This window comes from Macrobrachium rosenbergii, chromosome 21, assembly GCF_040412425.1.
Source record: "Macrobrachium rosenbergii isolate ZJJX-2024 chromosome 21, ASM4041242v1, whole genome shotgun sequence".
Lineage (NCBI taxonomy): Eukaryota > Metazoa > Arthropoda > Malacostraca > Decapoda > Palaemonidae > Macrobrachium > Macrobrachium rosenbergii.
The window spans coordinates 13,933,072-13,949,671 of NC_089761.1; the positions used below are offsets into that span (position 1 = coordinate 13,933,072).

The following is a 16,600-nucleotide window of genomic DNA, read 5'->3' on the forward strand; positions in this document are numbered from 1 at the left end:
AGATAGATAGATATAACTCAGTGTGATGACACATTTGAATTTCGGTAGGAATAATGGAAAACCAGCTGGTGTTACTTCTTGGGGCTTGGTGGGGTGAGGGGGGCAAGTTGAGGCTTGGGGGGCAGCTGCCCCCACAGCCCCACCTAAATGACGCCCCTGGTTAGAAGTACGTATATATATATTTTTAAGGGTAGTAATGTTTAAGATGACTTTGAAATTATATTAACAATATAATTTAAAAGATTAACACAGTAATAAGATAATAATTTAAGGTGTATTTGATGTAGGATAATTCTTTAAGTATAAATTTGGTACTGTATTTGAACTTTCAAGCTAGGCAGTTAAAAGGGTTTTTAGAGGGGGGTGTTAACTATTCGTGGATTTTAACTATTCTGGTACGCATCCCCTGCAAACACAAGGGGTTTACTGTATATCAATTGTTTTTGTAGTTTAGTTATGTAGTATAAAATAACTGATGTGTGTGTGTGTGTGTGTGTGTGTGTGTTGGAAGTGGTTGTTTTCACTGGTAAAATTTCATTGCTTGTGTTTTGTATTTGTTTGTGTATATGTGTTCTGTTGTTTTTTTTGTCGCCTAGTGCTGTGAAGGGGCCTAAATTCCGAAATTGAGGTTTTTATGCAAACCTTCTGTATTCCTAATTTGGGTCCTTGACCACAGTTTCTCTTTTGGAAAGCCCCAACTACACCAGGAAACACTAATGGCTAAGGATAATGGTAGGTTGTCCCTGGTTAATGGCAGGGGTTCGTCCCGGCTGAGAGCTCATAACCGAAAATTGTTGATAACCAGAACATTAGAGTAATTATGGTAATAAATGGCGTTTTTAATGCCATAAGTACCAATCAGTGCCGATAAACCACTCACTGACACCAAAAATTACTTACCGACACCGATAAACTGCTTATCAATGCTGATAAACCTCCTACTGGTGCCGATAAGCCTCTTACTGGTGCTGATAAACCTCTTACCGGTGCCAAAAATCTGGTTAACGACATCATTAGCCAAGTGTCATAAAACCAAAACGTCATTAACCTATGCCGCCGATAGGCAGGGACTGCCTGTAATCAGCCAGTCCTCAGGAAAACAAAAGAAGAGAATGATGTGAAAATTCCACTCACTGTTGCAGCCAAAAAACCAATGGATGGCTACAGTGAGGAGAGCATCGGTAATCCCCTCTTTCCACCCTGTTTCCAACATGTTAGCCAGTTCACAGACAGTCCAGCACATGTGCTGAAGGATACTCCATATATGAAAGAGACAGTATTTGTATCCCCAAAGGAGCAAATATGTATTTATAATTACATAACTGTTTCATAATTTTTAAAATTTATTTTCAAGTGCATACAGGGTGTATAAGTATTTAGCCAGTAATAGTCTATAAAAGTACAGTATTTCACAATGTTGAAAGAGATGTTAATACTTTAATGAGTGAAATGTAGTCAAATATTCTGATGTAACTTATTATCTATCCAAACTGTTAACTGCCTACAAAATTAATTCACATTAAACATATAGAGTGTATGTAAAATCATAGCTTTCTGGAAAAAATATTGGTTAAACAATACATTTAGTAAAAATATTTAATGGTTATGTAAGATTTATTTAAATGGGGTCATGTGGTGGTTAGCTGTTGTTTAGATGCCATCCCTCTGTAACTTGGAATTTCACTAAACCAGGATGCCTCAGGTTCAAATGGTGTAAAATTAAGGTCTATCCGTGCAGTATTAACTTTAACTTTGATATTGTATCTTGTTTGCCAATTCCTGACCACAGGGATTAAAAAATGCATATTATTCACAGTTATGCAATAATTTTTCTTTAAAAATCTGTATGAGACTCAAGAACTGACCTGAAAGATGCTTCTATCAACACAACGGTACAACTTGAATAAGCACATCAAGGTACGACGAACAGTAGGATACCACATCCCATGGAGATCTGCAGGTGACGTACCAACACGAGAAAATCTTTCTTCAGCTCCTTCATTAATGGTAGCTACTTCTTCACTTGTTGCTGACCTGAAATTAGTGGTTTAATTAAAAAGTATCAACAAAGTTACATCTGCATAAGCAGAAAACAATGAAGATCATTCTCTGGAAACATTCTAAAATTACATCAAAACAAGGTATGTGAAGAGTACTTGACTGTGAAAGAATTTATGTGCATGAGTTTCATATCTGCATAATCTTGACTATAGCATAAGAAGAATGTGAAATAATGACTGACAGGGTGCCTATAGGGTGGCTTGAATAAAGTGATTTGTTCATTCAAGTTAATGGAATTGTGGCTGAAAAACCAGTGATAAAGGAGTGAGCAAAAAAGCACAGAAAAAGGAAATCTTGATTTGAGGTAAGGGTAGGCTAATGCCAACTGCAGTATAAAACCAACCACAAGAAACAACATTATGTGATTACATTAAAATTGCCAATACAAACCTCACAGAAGACAAGGATGATACAGATGCATTTCTGGAGTGCATTTTCCGTTGGCTGGCTAAACTTTCAGCAATTGTTTCCATCATTTGAAGTTTGCTTGGATAGGCTAAATCTCCTGGTGATGGACGGAAGTTGGCAATGTCTGTTTGTACATAAATGTGAGCTCGATATACCAATCGTTCTTGCGCATCTTCCAGCATCTGGTTTACAATTGAAGTTAGTGGTGCCAACTGAGATGGATTACTTTGTAAATGTTCTTCTATCATCCTGAAAATGTCCATATAACTGGTCATGATTCTCATCCAAATATTATCTAAAGATAAAATGCTTCTTAGGTGATACAAATATACTGCACAGCAAATTTTAATATAACTACTGAGTCAGTTTATATTAATATTACAACTGCTATTCATTTAATAAAAGCCATAATGTACAAGTACAGCAGTCATACCTTTGTAAAATGTCATTTAGGTCTGGTTTAATTTTTTTACAACTAACTTTACAGCAAATCAGTGCCTTCAATTCATAATTACATCATAAAACATATTCTTTACATGCACAGTAGTTTTTAAAATATGTCTGCAGCATCCCTTAGGCCACCATATGCACCCACTTTTAGCCTTATACTTTATTTCCACTCCCACCCCTTTTTTCCAACTTGCTGTCCAGCCTCTCTTACTATTATTTCTAATGCAGCTGTGAGGTTCTCCTATTTTCATCTTTAGATTTTTGTACTTCATCTCATTTATTTTCTGAATCTCTCTACCTTGCTGTTTGACCACTCCATGTCCTTCCTTTCACTGTCTTAGTGCTCAATGGCTGTAAGTACCCAGAACTTGGCTTTACAGCCTAAAATGTTATCATTCATTCATTTATTCTCATAACTATATCTTACTCATCAAGAAATGTATCCCACACATAAAATCATACATAGATTTAACTACTGTAAATGCATATCACAACTGAAATATGAGTCCATCCATCCAATACCCATAAAATACAAACAATATCTACAAGGAAAAAGGATATTATGATGGATGGATGGATTATGAAATTTAGGGACAAGCCCCAGCACTGGGGAAAAGGATATATTAATAAAAATTCTACCATGAAATCAACATGAGATGAATGTAAATATCAGTAAGAGCATGGTTCTGAAACTAAATATGACAAGTGAAGATTTAGTCTGAGCTACATATAATAGTTAATATATGGAGATGACAGTGGAAAGACTTCCTCCATAAAAAACTCAAATGACCAATAAATGGAGAAAACTATCCTCCATGGTCTATCTGGCCAACAGATACTCCCTGTAGTAAATCATTGATGCTCTTGGGAGCCTAATGGATAATTCAGCACTGCTCACCACAAAGCCAGTCTTCTGGACTCTTGAACATTGTCAATGAAATGCTCATGAGTATGGATGCAGTTGATAGCTGTTGCTGAATGGTACTGCAAGGAAGAAATTACTCTCAAGGACGATTCCAGGATGGAAAATGTATGCTCATTGTATTAAGAGCAAAAGACTTCAGCTCTTGTCCTGGAATAAAAGCAGGATCCAAAGGGGGATTTTGGTTTACTATGGTGAGCCCTCTCGTATGGAAGGGATAGATGTGTTGCCTGTGAGTGAGAGGTTTGTAAGTGGGAATGTTTGTTTTGGGGAGTGAGCAGAACGCTGTTTGTGTTAGAGTAGAATGCTGTGGAGTGTTGTTGAAAGCATCGATTGACACTGGTTGCAGCGGGAATGTGGTTTTCAGGAAGGTATATGAGAAAATAAAGGAAAGTGTAGCATGGAGGGGGGAAAGTGCTGGATATGTAACAGGGACTGTAGGAGTGGAAGGTGTGTGCGAAGTTTGTCGAGTCAATTTCGGCTGCAGGAATGAGGCTGGAGGGGGATGATTTTCATGTTGTGGATAGAATGAATGAGAGGTATGATATGTTGCTGGTTATCCATTTTTGAAGCAAAACAGGATAAAAATATACCCAGAACAAGAAATGATAGAGACAAGAATGATGAGTGAAATGAATGTAAAGTTGTATGTAGAGGAGGATGGACAGGTAAGTTTGAAGATGGTTTCTGGACTGGAGTTGTTTGCAATGGAGGACATACAATTACCAAGAGATTTGGGGAGTGTGTGGAGTGTGAAAGTGGGGTGCAGAATGAATGTTGGGGTCAACGCAGAAAGTTTGGGTGAAATGTTCATGTTGGATGGCAGCTCTATGTGTTACGGGATTAGGCAGGTCACATATGTGTTGGATGGAATTATGGATGTAAAGGATCCAAAGGTGAGTGCGCAGGTGTGTAGGGATGTGAAAAAATAAAAAGGTGGAGAGGCAGACATCTGGGTGATAGACTGGGGAGCTTAAGAAGCGTGGTCGATCTGAGTAATGGTAACACGTTAAGGGATGTGACGTGATGGCCAAAGGGAAAAAGTCTAAAGAATGGAGTAAAGAAAAGCTTAGGAAAAGATGACATTGAATGAGAAGTTGAGCAAGAAAGAGAACGAGCAGGTGTATGAGCTGTTGTGGGAAAGAAAGGGTGTGTTGAGTCAAGGTGATCAGGACTTTGGGACAGCTAGGTTGCCGGAGCTCCGTATTCGGCTGGTAGACAACACACTGATTTATAAGAGACCCCAACATTTCCTGGCTCCAGTAACGTGAGAGTCTGAAGAGCAGTGTGAGGAATAAGAAAGGATAGGAGTAACTGAACCTAGTAAGAGTGCTTGGAATGTGTATTAATTATTGGAGTAAATGAAGTGACCGTGAAAGAAGGATTCCTTATGCGCGTGGTGTTCGACTATGTGTACAGTATGCATGGGATGAAAGTGTTTAGCACGATGGATCTGGTAAGGGGGTACTGTCAAATGCCAGTGGTGGAAGACTGTAAGCTGACAACTGCTTTCTCGACTACGAAAAAACCATATCAGTTCTGAAATCTCAGTTTTGGATTGGCTAATGCTTCAGCTGCGTTTCAGAGAGCGATGAATGTGGTACTGAGTGGTTTTCCCTGAGAGGGTGTGTTGGTGTTTCTTGACGACACTTTGGTGATGAGTAAGGCTGTACAAGAGCACATGAGATTGGTGCAAGTGGTGTTGAAGAAGTTATAGGAAGTGGGGTGAAAGTCAAGGTGACTAAGTGTGAGTGGTTCATGGAAGAGGTGGAGTTTTTGGGCCATAAGGTGAGCAAGTCTAGTGTACAAAAGGTGGAAAAGTTTGTAGAAAAAGTGAGAAGTTTCCCTTGACCAGGGAATGTGCGAGAGTTGCTTGGATTTTTGGGACTGATCAAGTTTGGAAGGAAGTTTGTGGAAGATTGTTTGGGGACTTCAAAGCCATTGTCAGAATGGACAGGCTGTAAGAAGAGTACAGTTGTGGGGTTGGATGAAAGGATGGTGAAAGTATTTGAGAAACTGAAAGAGGAAATGGTGAAGAATGTGGAGTTGGCTTACCCTGACTACAGTGCAAATGCCACTAAGTCAGAAATGTATACGGATGCGAGTGGAGTGTCGATGGGTGGATGTCTGATGCAGAAGCAAGTGGTGAATGGAGTTGAAAGGGATAGAGTGATAGCATATGTCAGTAAGATGTTTGTGTGAAATTGTTACAACCGTTTCTGTACGGTGTGAGGTTTGTGGTGTGTGCAGACCATCAACCTCTAATGTAAGGGAGTGGATGCTACAGTTGTGCAAACAGTTGAGGATTTGAGTGAATTTGATTTTGTGGTAGAGTATATCCCATGTAAAAAAGAATGCTTTACAGATATGATGTCTAGACTAGCTGGGGATGGGAAAGCAGAGAAAATGAAAGACATAAGACCAGATTATCTGCCGAGAGGATTGGTAGTAGCATGTGAGAGTAAAGGGGGTGGTGATTCAATTTTGAAAGTGTGTGGTATGGATTGAATGATTTGGTAGATGAAGGTTTGAATTTGGGGGTGCCCTATTTCAGGAGGTTTTGGTGGTGGTGAGTAAGAAGTACAGGCAGTCCCCAGTTATCGGCGATCTGGTTTTACGGAGCTTGTCTAGCAACGAAAATCGGCAATTTTCGGTGCCAAAAACTTCTGATTTCCACTTATCGTCACTGATAATTGGGTATTGACGCCGATACATATGGGAAATTGCTGAAAAAGTGCTGAAAATCACCAATTTTCGTTTATCACCTATTTTCGGTTATCATCACGCCGTCAGAATGGAACTCCTGCCGATAACTGGGGACTGCCAGGGTAAGGTGATTTTGTCTGTTCATGTTGGGGATGAGAAACCTACAGTGTATTGGTGTGAGGGAGTGGAAGAGTGAGCGTGAGTTGCATCTGCAGTGTTTGAGTGGGGTACACTATAACTGGGTTGTAGAGAAAAAGAGCTATGAAAGGAAGTGTGAGAAGGAGGAAAATGTTGAAGAAGAATGACGGAGTTGTTGGAAGTGGAAGATGACAGTAAGGAGGTGAGTGAAGGATGTTTGGTTGGTGGAAGAGACAAGTGTCAGTGTGTACACAAGAGAGGGAATACAACAATTGTGGGAGTTGATATCAGTGGAGGACAGTACTGTGGTTTAGTTGACACGGGAGCGTAAATATCGTTAGTGAACGCGCGTGAATTGGAGGGTTAAGAGGAGAGCGGTGAATGTGTCAACAAGAGGCATAGCAGGAAGATCTGTTGGATGGGAGGAAGTGAGGTTGAAAGTAAAGTTGGGAGAGTTTGAGGTGGAAGCATGTTTTGTGGTACTGGGAGTTTAACAAATGCTGTATTGTTTCTTGTTTGGGATAGATTTCTTGAGGAAGAATGGATTGGGAGTGGATGTTGGGAAAGGAGTTCTGCTGAAAGATGAGGTTGTGGTAGGGAAAGTTCAAAGTGAGGCAGAAAGTATGGCCAGGTTTGTGGGAGTGATTGAGAGGAGTCTCAGTGAGGAAGAGGATATAGTGGAGTTGGACAAGAGTGAGAATGAATTGCTAACCACCTTGTTCAAAAGTTCAACGGCCATTTCCAGCTGCGCTGAAAGTAATTCCTAATGTAAAGGACTGACGGTCTGTACATCGTGTCGGAACAACAAAGAATTTACATGATTCAGGGCTGAGTCTGCATGACTGGAATAAGGCTACTTAAAAGATGTCTTAGAGTCCTTCAGTCCCAGCAAGGCTTCTATTCCTGTTGGTGTGATTGTAGAAGTCACAGTCTTTTTAGAAAGATTATTGAACTTACGAATGAGATCAATAACCTCTGCATAAGAAGAAAGAAACTCCTGATTCTCCGAATCCTCTGCCTCCTGGACAAGAGGATCCCTGTCTGCCTCCTCCAAAGGATTCACAGGGTTTAGTACTGGAGCATAAAATCTGTCAGATCCTAATACTCTCACGGGAGCTTGAAGTTTTGATGTAGAGGGAAGAGAGAGGTCTCGATCACTGGTTCGAGATGCAGAAGACTCTTTCTCGTGCAATGGATGTACATAATCCTGTAGCCCACGTCCGCGGACAAGGGATGATGAATGACGGCCATGGACGTGGGAAGGCGAATGGCAGCTATGGATGTGGGAGGGCGAACGACGGCCGCAGATGCGGGAGGACAAACGTTGGCTATGGTCCTTTCTTGAAGATCGTGATGAGGAACGCCGTTGAGAATGAAGCACCAAGTCAGATGAAGAACTGCAGTTGTATCCATCTCTACAGCGGTGCTTAGTTGCATGTCCACGTCAGAGAATGAGGAGAGGAATCACAATTTCCTCTGGGCAACCGTAATTTGGAACAAAGATGTCTAGAAGGTGCAAGCCTGACAGGACTTCTACGAGGTTGAATAAGTGGAGGATCTACTACTCGGGATTTCTTGATTGGAGCCTCTTCGTCCTTTCTCCTAACTTGAACAGGGCGCGTTGGAGATGAAGGAACAATTGTAGAGTCCTTCTCAGCATGAGATTCTTGATGGTGAAAGGTTGGCGGACGAGACACATTTCCCACAAAAACATGTATGTGTGTAGGAGAAACATGGACGTGGTCCAGTGAAGAAGAAGAGATGGTCTTCTGCTTCATGGGGAGAGGAGCTGCAACAAAGTCCTTAATCCTCCAATGTCTGATGCAGGAATGAACAGAGGGGCAGACGACGAAGATGAGGATGACGCAGAAGATGGAGAAGACGACGAAGAAGGAGATTTACGCCGTCTCCTCTTACGAATATGGCCGTATTTCTCTTGAAGGGCTAAGTCGACAGTGTCAAACATAGTCTGACAGACGGTGCAGCCACATATGATGTCATAGTAGAACTAGGCTGTGACGTCACAGGAGCAGACAAACTCTGTGTGCAAGCTGTTGGAGCAACTATAGGCTGAACGGGAGGTGACCCAGGATGATGCGTAGAGAGAAGCAATGGCATCAGGCTAGAAGGCATCGTGTGAGACCCAGAAGGCGTAGTGTGAGACCTAGAAGAGTGGCTGACACTGGGAAGCGTGCCCCTGATAAGCCTAACGAAGCCCGAACAACAGACATCTTCTGCGCATTTGAATCTGAAACAGAGGAGGAAAAACATTCTCCCCCCCCACAAGAGAGAAGGGGCAGCATGATACATAAGGTTTAGAGATCCTTCTCCCAAAACTGTCAAAGATGAATCAATGGAAGAAAAGGAAGGAGACAAACCTGACACGGAAGGAGAAGCAAGGGGAGAAGCAGAACAATGAAGAAAAACATCCATCGAAGGAGGAGAAAATTCTTCCCAAAATGGTGGCCCCCACCCATTTTCCCCTTGTGCTGCTTCTGCTTGGCAAATCTCTTCCATTGTTCAGGAGGCTGTGGTAAGTTAAGTTTGGGTTTGTATGATGAAAGATGTTTGCATGAACTAATTGTTCTGTTTTGTTTGTTGTGATGTTTTTATTTTTGTTTGATTTTTTGTTGTATGTCAAAAAGGAGTACACTAGGTAAGTCTGTTTTTTTTTTGTTTTTACTTGCAGTTTGCTGAATGTGTCGGAGTAGTGTGGCTTGCTCCCCTTCAACCCAAGGTGTAAGCAGCTGCCTACCTTGTGGTGGTAGTATACAGGAAAAAAAAAAAAAAAAATTGAAGACAGAGGACACTCACTGTGGAAGAGTTTTTTGAAATAGCAGAAAGGATAAGACAGAGAAGTGATAAGGAACATAGAGAGCGTGAAGCTGCCAGACTGCTGGAAAGAAACAAATATTTGGTCAGGCTGCTCTTCTTCCTGTTCCTCCATACATGACTCTATAACCTTAAAGGTGCTGATCTCGACACATTTGCTGCAAGGAAAGTGTGACAAAATCCACAACTGACTTATGTTGAGCAAGTTAACTCCCAATCGGAAGAAGACGTGATAGAGACCATAGTTGGTGTGGAACGTTGTAGATTTAGGTTAAGAATTAGGTTTAGGGTAATATTAAGACTGAAATAGCTTAAGTTGCAGTTCTTTAGGTTAAGGTTCTTTTGATAGAAGGGCAGGGAAACTATAGGATTAAGACTGAGTAGGATAAGGTTTGATGAACTATAGTGATCATATCAAGTTTTTTGGTCATTGTAATATTTAAGGAAATAAAGTTGGTTAAGGAAAGCAGAGGGTTTTATTTTGTAACCTCTAAATTTGTTCCCATCATACTGCCCCAATTGTGTACTATAAAAAGCCCCTACATAATAATTTGGCGGCCAACGTGGGGCTCTTTGATAGTAAAGTAAGAGTGGGGTGCATAATTGGAGATGGCAGAGGGAGCAGGTTTGGAAGGTGTTGGGTCAGGTGAAGGGGAGCAGGGTTGGATGCTGAGGTTGGATAGGCTGACGTGCATGATGATCAGCCTGCAGGATAAGTTAGAGGAAGCCCAGGAAAGGGAAAGTAGATTGGTTGCAAGAATGGAGGCAATAGATGAGAAAGCCCAGGTAAGGGAAAGTAAATTGGTCGCAAGACTGGAGGCAATGGAGAAGAAGATGGCTGGAATGGCTAAGAGTGGGCCTGACACTGGGAAGGGAAGTGAGAACGTTGAGGTAATAGGTGCAAAGGAGAAATTCCTTAAGAAAGGAAAGGAGTTGTCAAGTAAGAGTAAGGGAATACTTGCCATGGTAGAGGACAGTATGAGTGAGGTGAGTGAAAGAGATGAGGAAGAGAAAGGTAAGAACATAACAGGAAACAAGAAGAGAACACGAAAAGAGAGAGGTGTGAGGAAAGAGGAATTGAAGAAGAATGAAAGTAGTAGTAGTAGTAGTAGTAGTAGTAGTAGTAGTAGTAGTAGTAGTAGTAGTAGTAGTAGTAGTAGTAGTAGTAGTAGTAGTAGTAGTAGTAGTAGTAGTAGTAGTAGTAGTAGTAGTAGTAGTAGTAGTAGTAGTAGTAGTAGTAGTAGTAGTAGTAGTAGTAGTAGTAGTAGTAGTGAAGGTTTGAGTGAGGTGGAAGAGAAAGAGGCCAAAACAATGTTCCTGAGGGAGGTTCCCCGTATAGAAAAGTTTAACATCGGGAAGGAAAGACATGTGTATGAGTTTTTTGATGAGTATGAAAGGTATTGTAGGCAAAAGTATGGAGAGAATGAAAATGTGTGGATGAAGCGGCTGGGAGAGTTCTTGGATGGGCGGCTGAAGATGTGTTATAGGAGTATGTGTGAGGGTGAACCTGGGTATGAGTCCGTGAAAGCTAGAGTGATCAAACAGGTGAAGAGATTCAAAGGAAGTGTGGTATACAAGAAAGATGACAGGTTCGAGGAGGCCAAGATGAAGCCTGGAGAAGAAGTGGGCTTATATGCTCATAGATTGGAAGAGTTGGCCAGAAGAAAGTATGGAGAGGAGGGGATTGAGGAAAACAAGCACCTCATCCAGAAGTTCTTGGCCACTATCCCTGAGAGGATTAGGGTCATATTAAATGAGAAAGAGAAAGATCAAAAGCGGTGGTCAGGAAAATGTTTGGATTGGGAGGATGTTTTGGAGATCTTAGAAGGCATGAGAGTAGATGAGGATGAAGTAAAGGAAATGTATGCTGGACGGAGGTAGTGAATGGAAGGACATATAAAGATGCTTTGGTGAGTGAGGAGTTAAGTGTGATGCGAGCTTTGCTGGAAGAATGTAAGAAAGACCGGATAGAGAGAGGAAGAAAGAATGTGCAAGTGAATGTGGGAAGTAACGGGAAAAGGAGCTTGAGCAGAAGCCGAGAGAGGTTTAGGAGTGGAAGTGTGAGTAGACTAAATGGAAATGTGAAGGGAAGTCGAATGGGAATGAGTAGTAGTGAGGGGTGTTACAGGTGTGGAAGGACTGGTCATGTGAAAGCAGATTGCAGATGGGCCAATGGTGAGTGTTTCGGCTGTGGAAAGAGAGGGCATGTAATGAGGGATTGCCCACAAGCGAAAGAGTTGAAGCGTTTCGGCTGTGGAAAGATAGGGCATCGAGTGAGAGACTGCCAGAGTGGAAGGAGAGTAGGAGTAAATGGAAGTCGCTGTGGAAACTGTGGAATGATTGGGCATTTTGCCGGAACATGTAAGAACCCTTGGAGTAAGTGTGAAGGATGTGGAATGGAGGGTCATGTGAAAGAAGTATGCCGTACCAAATCCCAACCTCAGGGAAACTAAGTGTGAAGGGGGTTTACCATGGTGAGCCCTCTGGTATGGAAGGGATAGATGTATTGCATGTAAGAGAAGGGTTCGTGAGTTGGAATGTCTGTTTTGGGGAACGAGTAGATTGTTGTTTGTGTGTTAGGGTAGAAAGTGGTGGAGTGGTAATGAAAGCATTGATTGAAACTGGTTGTAGTGGAAATGTAGTTTTCAGAGAGGCATATGAGAAAATAAGAGGCATATGAGAAAATAAAAGAAAGCATAACACAGAAGCAGGAATGTGCTGGATATGTGACAGGGATTGGAGGATTGGAAGTAAGGGTGTGTGCGAGGTTTGTTGAGTCAGTTGCGGTTGCAGGAATAAAGCTGGAGGAGGATGATTTTTACGTTGTGGACAGAGTGAATGAGAAATATATGTTGCTGGGGTATGCATTTTTGAAGAAAAACAGGGTAAAGGTGTACCCAGAACAAGAAATGATAGAAATAAGAATGGGGAGTGAAACCAGTGTGAAGCTGAATGTGGAGGAGGATGGACAAGTAAGTTTGACGATGGTTTCTGGAGTGGAGGTGTATGCAATGGAGGATGTACAATTGCCAAGGGATTCGGGAAGTGTGTGGAGTGTGAAAGTAGGGTGGAGGACTAATGTTGGAATTGGCGCAGAGAGTTTAGGAGAAATGTTTATGTTGGATGGTAGCTCTGCGTGTTATGAGATAAGGTGCGTCGCACATGTGTTTGATGGGATTATGGATATAAAGGACCCAAAGGTGTGTGTACAGGTGCGTGGGAATGTGAAAAAGAAAAGGTGGAGAGGCATACATCTTGGTGATAGATTGGGAAGTTTGAGAAGTGTAGTCGATTTGAGTGATAGTAAGCATGTTAAGGGGTATGATGTGATAGCCGAAGGGGAAAGGACAGAAGAGTGGAGTAAGGAAAAGCTTAGGGAAAAGGTAAGGTTGAATGAAAAGTTGAGTGAGAAAGAGAAAGAGCAGGTGTATGAGTTGTTATGGGAGAGAAAGGGTGTGTTGAGTCAAGGGGATGAGGACTTTGGGACAGCTAGATTGCCGGAGTTCCGTATTCAGCTGACAGATGAAACACCAATTTATCAGAGACCCCGACATTTCCCAGCTCCGGTAATGTGAGAGATTGAAGAGCAGTGTGAAGAGTTGGAAAAGATAGGAGTGATTGAACTCAGTAAGAGTGCTTGGAATAGTCCAATTGTGCTGGTAAGAAAGTCTGATGGGAGTCTGCGAATGTGTATTGATTATTGGAGAGTAAATGAGGTGACAGTGAAGGAAAGATTCTCTATGTGTGTGGTGTCTGACTGTGTGTACAGTATGCATGGGATGAAAGTGTTTAGCAAGATGGATCTGGTAAGGGGGTATTATCAGATGCCTGTGGCGGATTGTAGACCAATAACTGCCTTCTCGACTACGAGAAAACAGTATCAGTTCTGCAATCTCAGATTTGGATTGGCAAATGCCCCAGCTGCCTTCCAAAGAGCAATGAATGTCGTGCTGAATGGTTTTCCCCACGAGGATGTGTTGGTGTTTCTTGATAACATTTTGGTGATGAGTAACACAGTAGAAGAGCACAAGAGGCTGGTGCGAGCAGTGTTCAAGAAGTTAGAAGAAGTGGGGGTGAAAGTCAAAGTGAGTAAGTGTGAGTGGTTCATGGAAGAGGTGGAGTTTTTGGGTCATAAGGTGAGTGAGTCTGGAGTACGAAAAGCGGAAAAGTTTGTAGAAAAAGTGAGAAACTTCCCTCGACCCAGGACTGTGTGAGAATTGCGTGGATTTTTGGGATTGATCGAGTTTGGAAGGAAGTTTATGGAAGATTGTTCGGGAATTGCAAAGCCATTGTCAGAATGGACAGGCTGTAGGAAGAGTATGGTTGTGAGGTGGGATGAAAGGATGGTGGAAGCGTTTGAGAAATTGAAAGAGGAAATGGTGAAGGATGTGGAGTTGGCTTACCCTGACTATAGTGCAGATGCCAGTAAGCTAGAAGTGTATACGGAAGCGAGTGGAGTTTCAATGGGTGGATGTGTGATGCAGAAGCAAGTGGTGAATGGAGTTGAAAGGGATAGGGTGATAGCATATGTAAGTAAGGCGTTTAGTTCTGCAGAGCGAAAGTATTCGACTATTGAGAGAGAGTTGGCTACCCTGCGGTTTTGTGTGAAAGCTTTACGACCGTTTCTGTATGGTGTGAGGTTTGTGGTACGTATGGACCATCAGCCTCTAGTGTATCTCCAGAGAATGAAAGGAGTGGATGCTAGGATTGCACGAACGGTAGAGGATTTGAGTGATTTTGATTTTGTAGTTGAGTACATCCCAGGTAAAAGAAATATTGTTGCAGACATGATGTCTAGACTACCTGGGGAAGGAAAGAAGAGAAGATAAAAGACATAAGACCAGAGTATCTGCCAAGAGGATTGGTAGTAGCACGTGAGAGTAAAGGGGGTGGTGACTCCATGTTTGAAAGTTTGTGGTATGGATTGAATCATTTGGTAGATGAAGGTTTGAAGGTGTGGGTACCTGGAAGTGTGAATGAACTGAGGGCAGAGGTGATTGAAGAAGTTTGCAAGAGACCTGGATGTGTGGGAGTGTCAAATGTGGAACGGTATCGAAAGAGTTTGAGGGCTATGATGTGTCCTGGGGTAGCCCCATTTCAGGTGGTTTTGGTAGCAGTGAGTAAGAAGTATAAGGTGATTGTGTCTGTACATATTGGTGGTGTGAAACCTATAGTGTATCGACATGAGGGAGTGAAAGAGAGTGAGCGTGAGTTGCATCTGCAGTGTTTGAGTGGGGTGCACTATAACTGGGTTGTGGAGAAAAAGAGCTGTGAAAGGGAGTATGAGAAGGAGGAAAATGTTGAGGAGAGAATGCCAGACTTGTTGGAAGTGGAAGAGGACAGTAAGGAAGTAAATGAAGGATGTTTGGTTAGTGGAAGAGACAGGTGTATGTGTGTACACAGGAGAGCAAATGCAATGATTGTGGGAGTGGATGTCAGTGGAGGACAGTATTGTGGTTTGGTTGACGCTGGAGCGCAAATATCGTTGGTGAACGCACGAGTGATTAGAGATGTTGAGAGAGTGGATTGGAATGTTAAAAGGAGAGTGGTGAATGTGTCAATAAGAGGTATAGCAGGAAGATCAGTTAGATGGGAGGAAGTGAGGTTGAAGGTAAGGTTGGGAGAGTTTGAGGTGGAAGCTTGTTTTGTAGTACTGGGAGATAAGCAGATACCATGTTGTTTCTTGTTTGGGATAGATTTCTTGAGGAAAAATGGGTTGGTAGTGGATGTTGGAACAGGAGTTCTGTTGAAAGACGAGGTTGTAATAGGGAAGATTCAAAGTGAGGTGGTGAATATGGCCAGGTTTGTGGGAATGATTGATAGGAGTCTGAGTGAGGAGGAGGATGTAGTGGAGTTGGACACGAGTGAGAATGAATTGTTGACAGCGGAGGACATTGAGGAGATGCAGCGGAAGTGTTTTGTGGTGAGTGAGTTGAGATGCATTAGAGAGGAAGTACCTGGAAGAAGATGGCCTTTGTTGTTGAGTAAATGGATGCAGTATGCTGAGAGATTTGTGCTGTGTGAAGGAGTGGTGTATTTTTTGAGAGAGAAGATGGGAGAGTTGATGTATGTTCCAGTGTTCTCGATGAGTGGAGCAGTGGGGATGTGCATTTTAGTCCATGAGAAATATGGACATATGGGGAAGTTTAAGCTGATCGAGGGTATAAAAGAGCAGATGTTTTCCCCGTATTTGAGGAAGATTTGTACAGATGTGGCAGTCACATGTGAAGAATGTCAGAAAGGAAAGTTTCAGAGAGTGTATGCTAGCCCACCTGTTTTGAAGTTGAGTATGAAAGAACCATTTGAGTTAGTGGCGATTGATTGTTTGGCGTTGCCGGTAACTGCGAGAGGAAACGTAGGAGTGGTTGTTATGGTAGATCATAAAAGTAAATTTGTAAGTTGTGCCGCTGTGAAGAATAAAACTAGTGAGAATGTTGCAAGAGTGGTCAGTATGGTCTTGTTGCCTGCGTATGTGAGGAAGCCGGCAAGGATGCTGAGTGATAATGGGCCAGAGTTTGTTGGTAGACTGTTTGAGCAAATGTTGAAAGAATGGGGTATCGAGCATGTAGTAACAACTCCGTATGTGCTGATTGCAAATGGGTTGGTGGAACGAACCATAAGGACTCTGAGTGAAATGTTACGAATGTTGACTGATGGAGAGAATGAATGGGATTTGTTGTTAGGAAGAGTCGTAGCGATGTATAATGGGTCAGTACATAAAAGCACTGGCATGCCTCTGAGTGAGTATGTAATGAATTATGAGAGGTATCTGAGAGCAAGGATGGATTTGAATGAAGACGAGCGGAATGTGTGGAGCCAGGCAAATGAAAGGTTTGAGAGTTTCAGAGTGGGTGATAGGGTGTTGAAGGAAGTTGTTGAGAAGGGAAGGTTGACAGCAAGTAAGATGTGTGAGAAGTATGAAGGTCCGTATGTAGTTAAAACAGTTGTGGTCTAATGGATTGAGTTATGTGCTCGAAGACAGGAATGAAGAAGGCAATGTAAGGGTAATATGAGCACATTATAATCAGTTGAGAAGATGGAGAGAACCCCCTGACTACATAAAAGAGCATCCCATTAGGAAGC

At 42.2% G+C, this 16,600-nt stretch overlaps 1 protein-coding gene across 1 annotated transcript in view; it reads right to left on the bottom strand.

The window, feature by feature from the left end:
* The window catches only part of Cog3 (conserved oligomeric Golgi complex subunit 3), a 200,283-nt gene that overhangs the window by 86,427 nt on the left and 97,256 nt on the right, over positions 1–16,600 (bottom strand). The window contains exons 6-7 of the mRNA XM_067123036.1: positions 2,452–2,718; positions 1,866–2,034 (exon numbers count right to left, since the gene is read on the bottom strand). Of these exons, the coding sequence (XP_066979137.1) occupies positions 1,866–2,034; positions 2,452–2,718 (436 nt within the window). The remainder of the gene's footprint in view (positions 1–1,865; positions 2,035–2,451; positions 2,719–16,600) is intronic.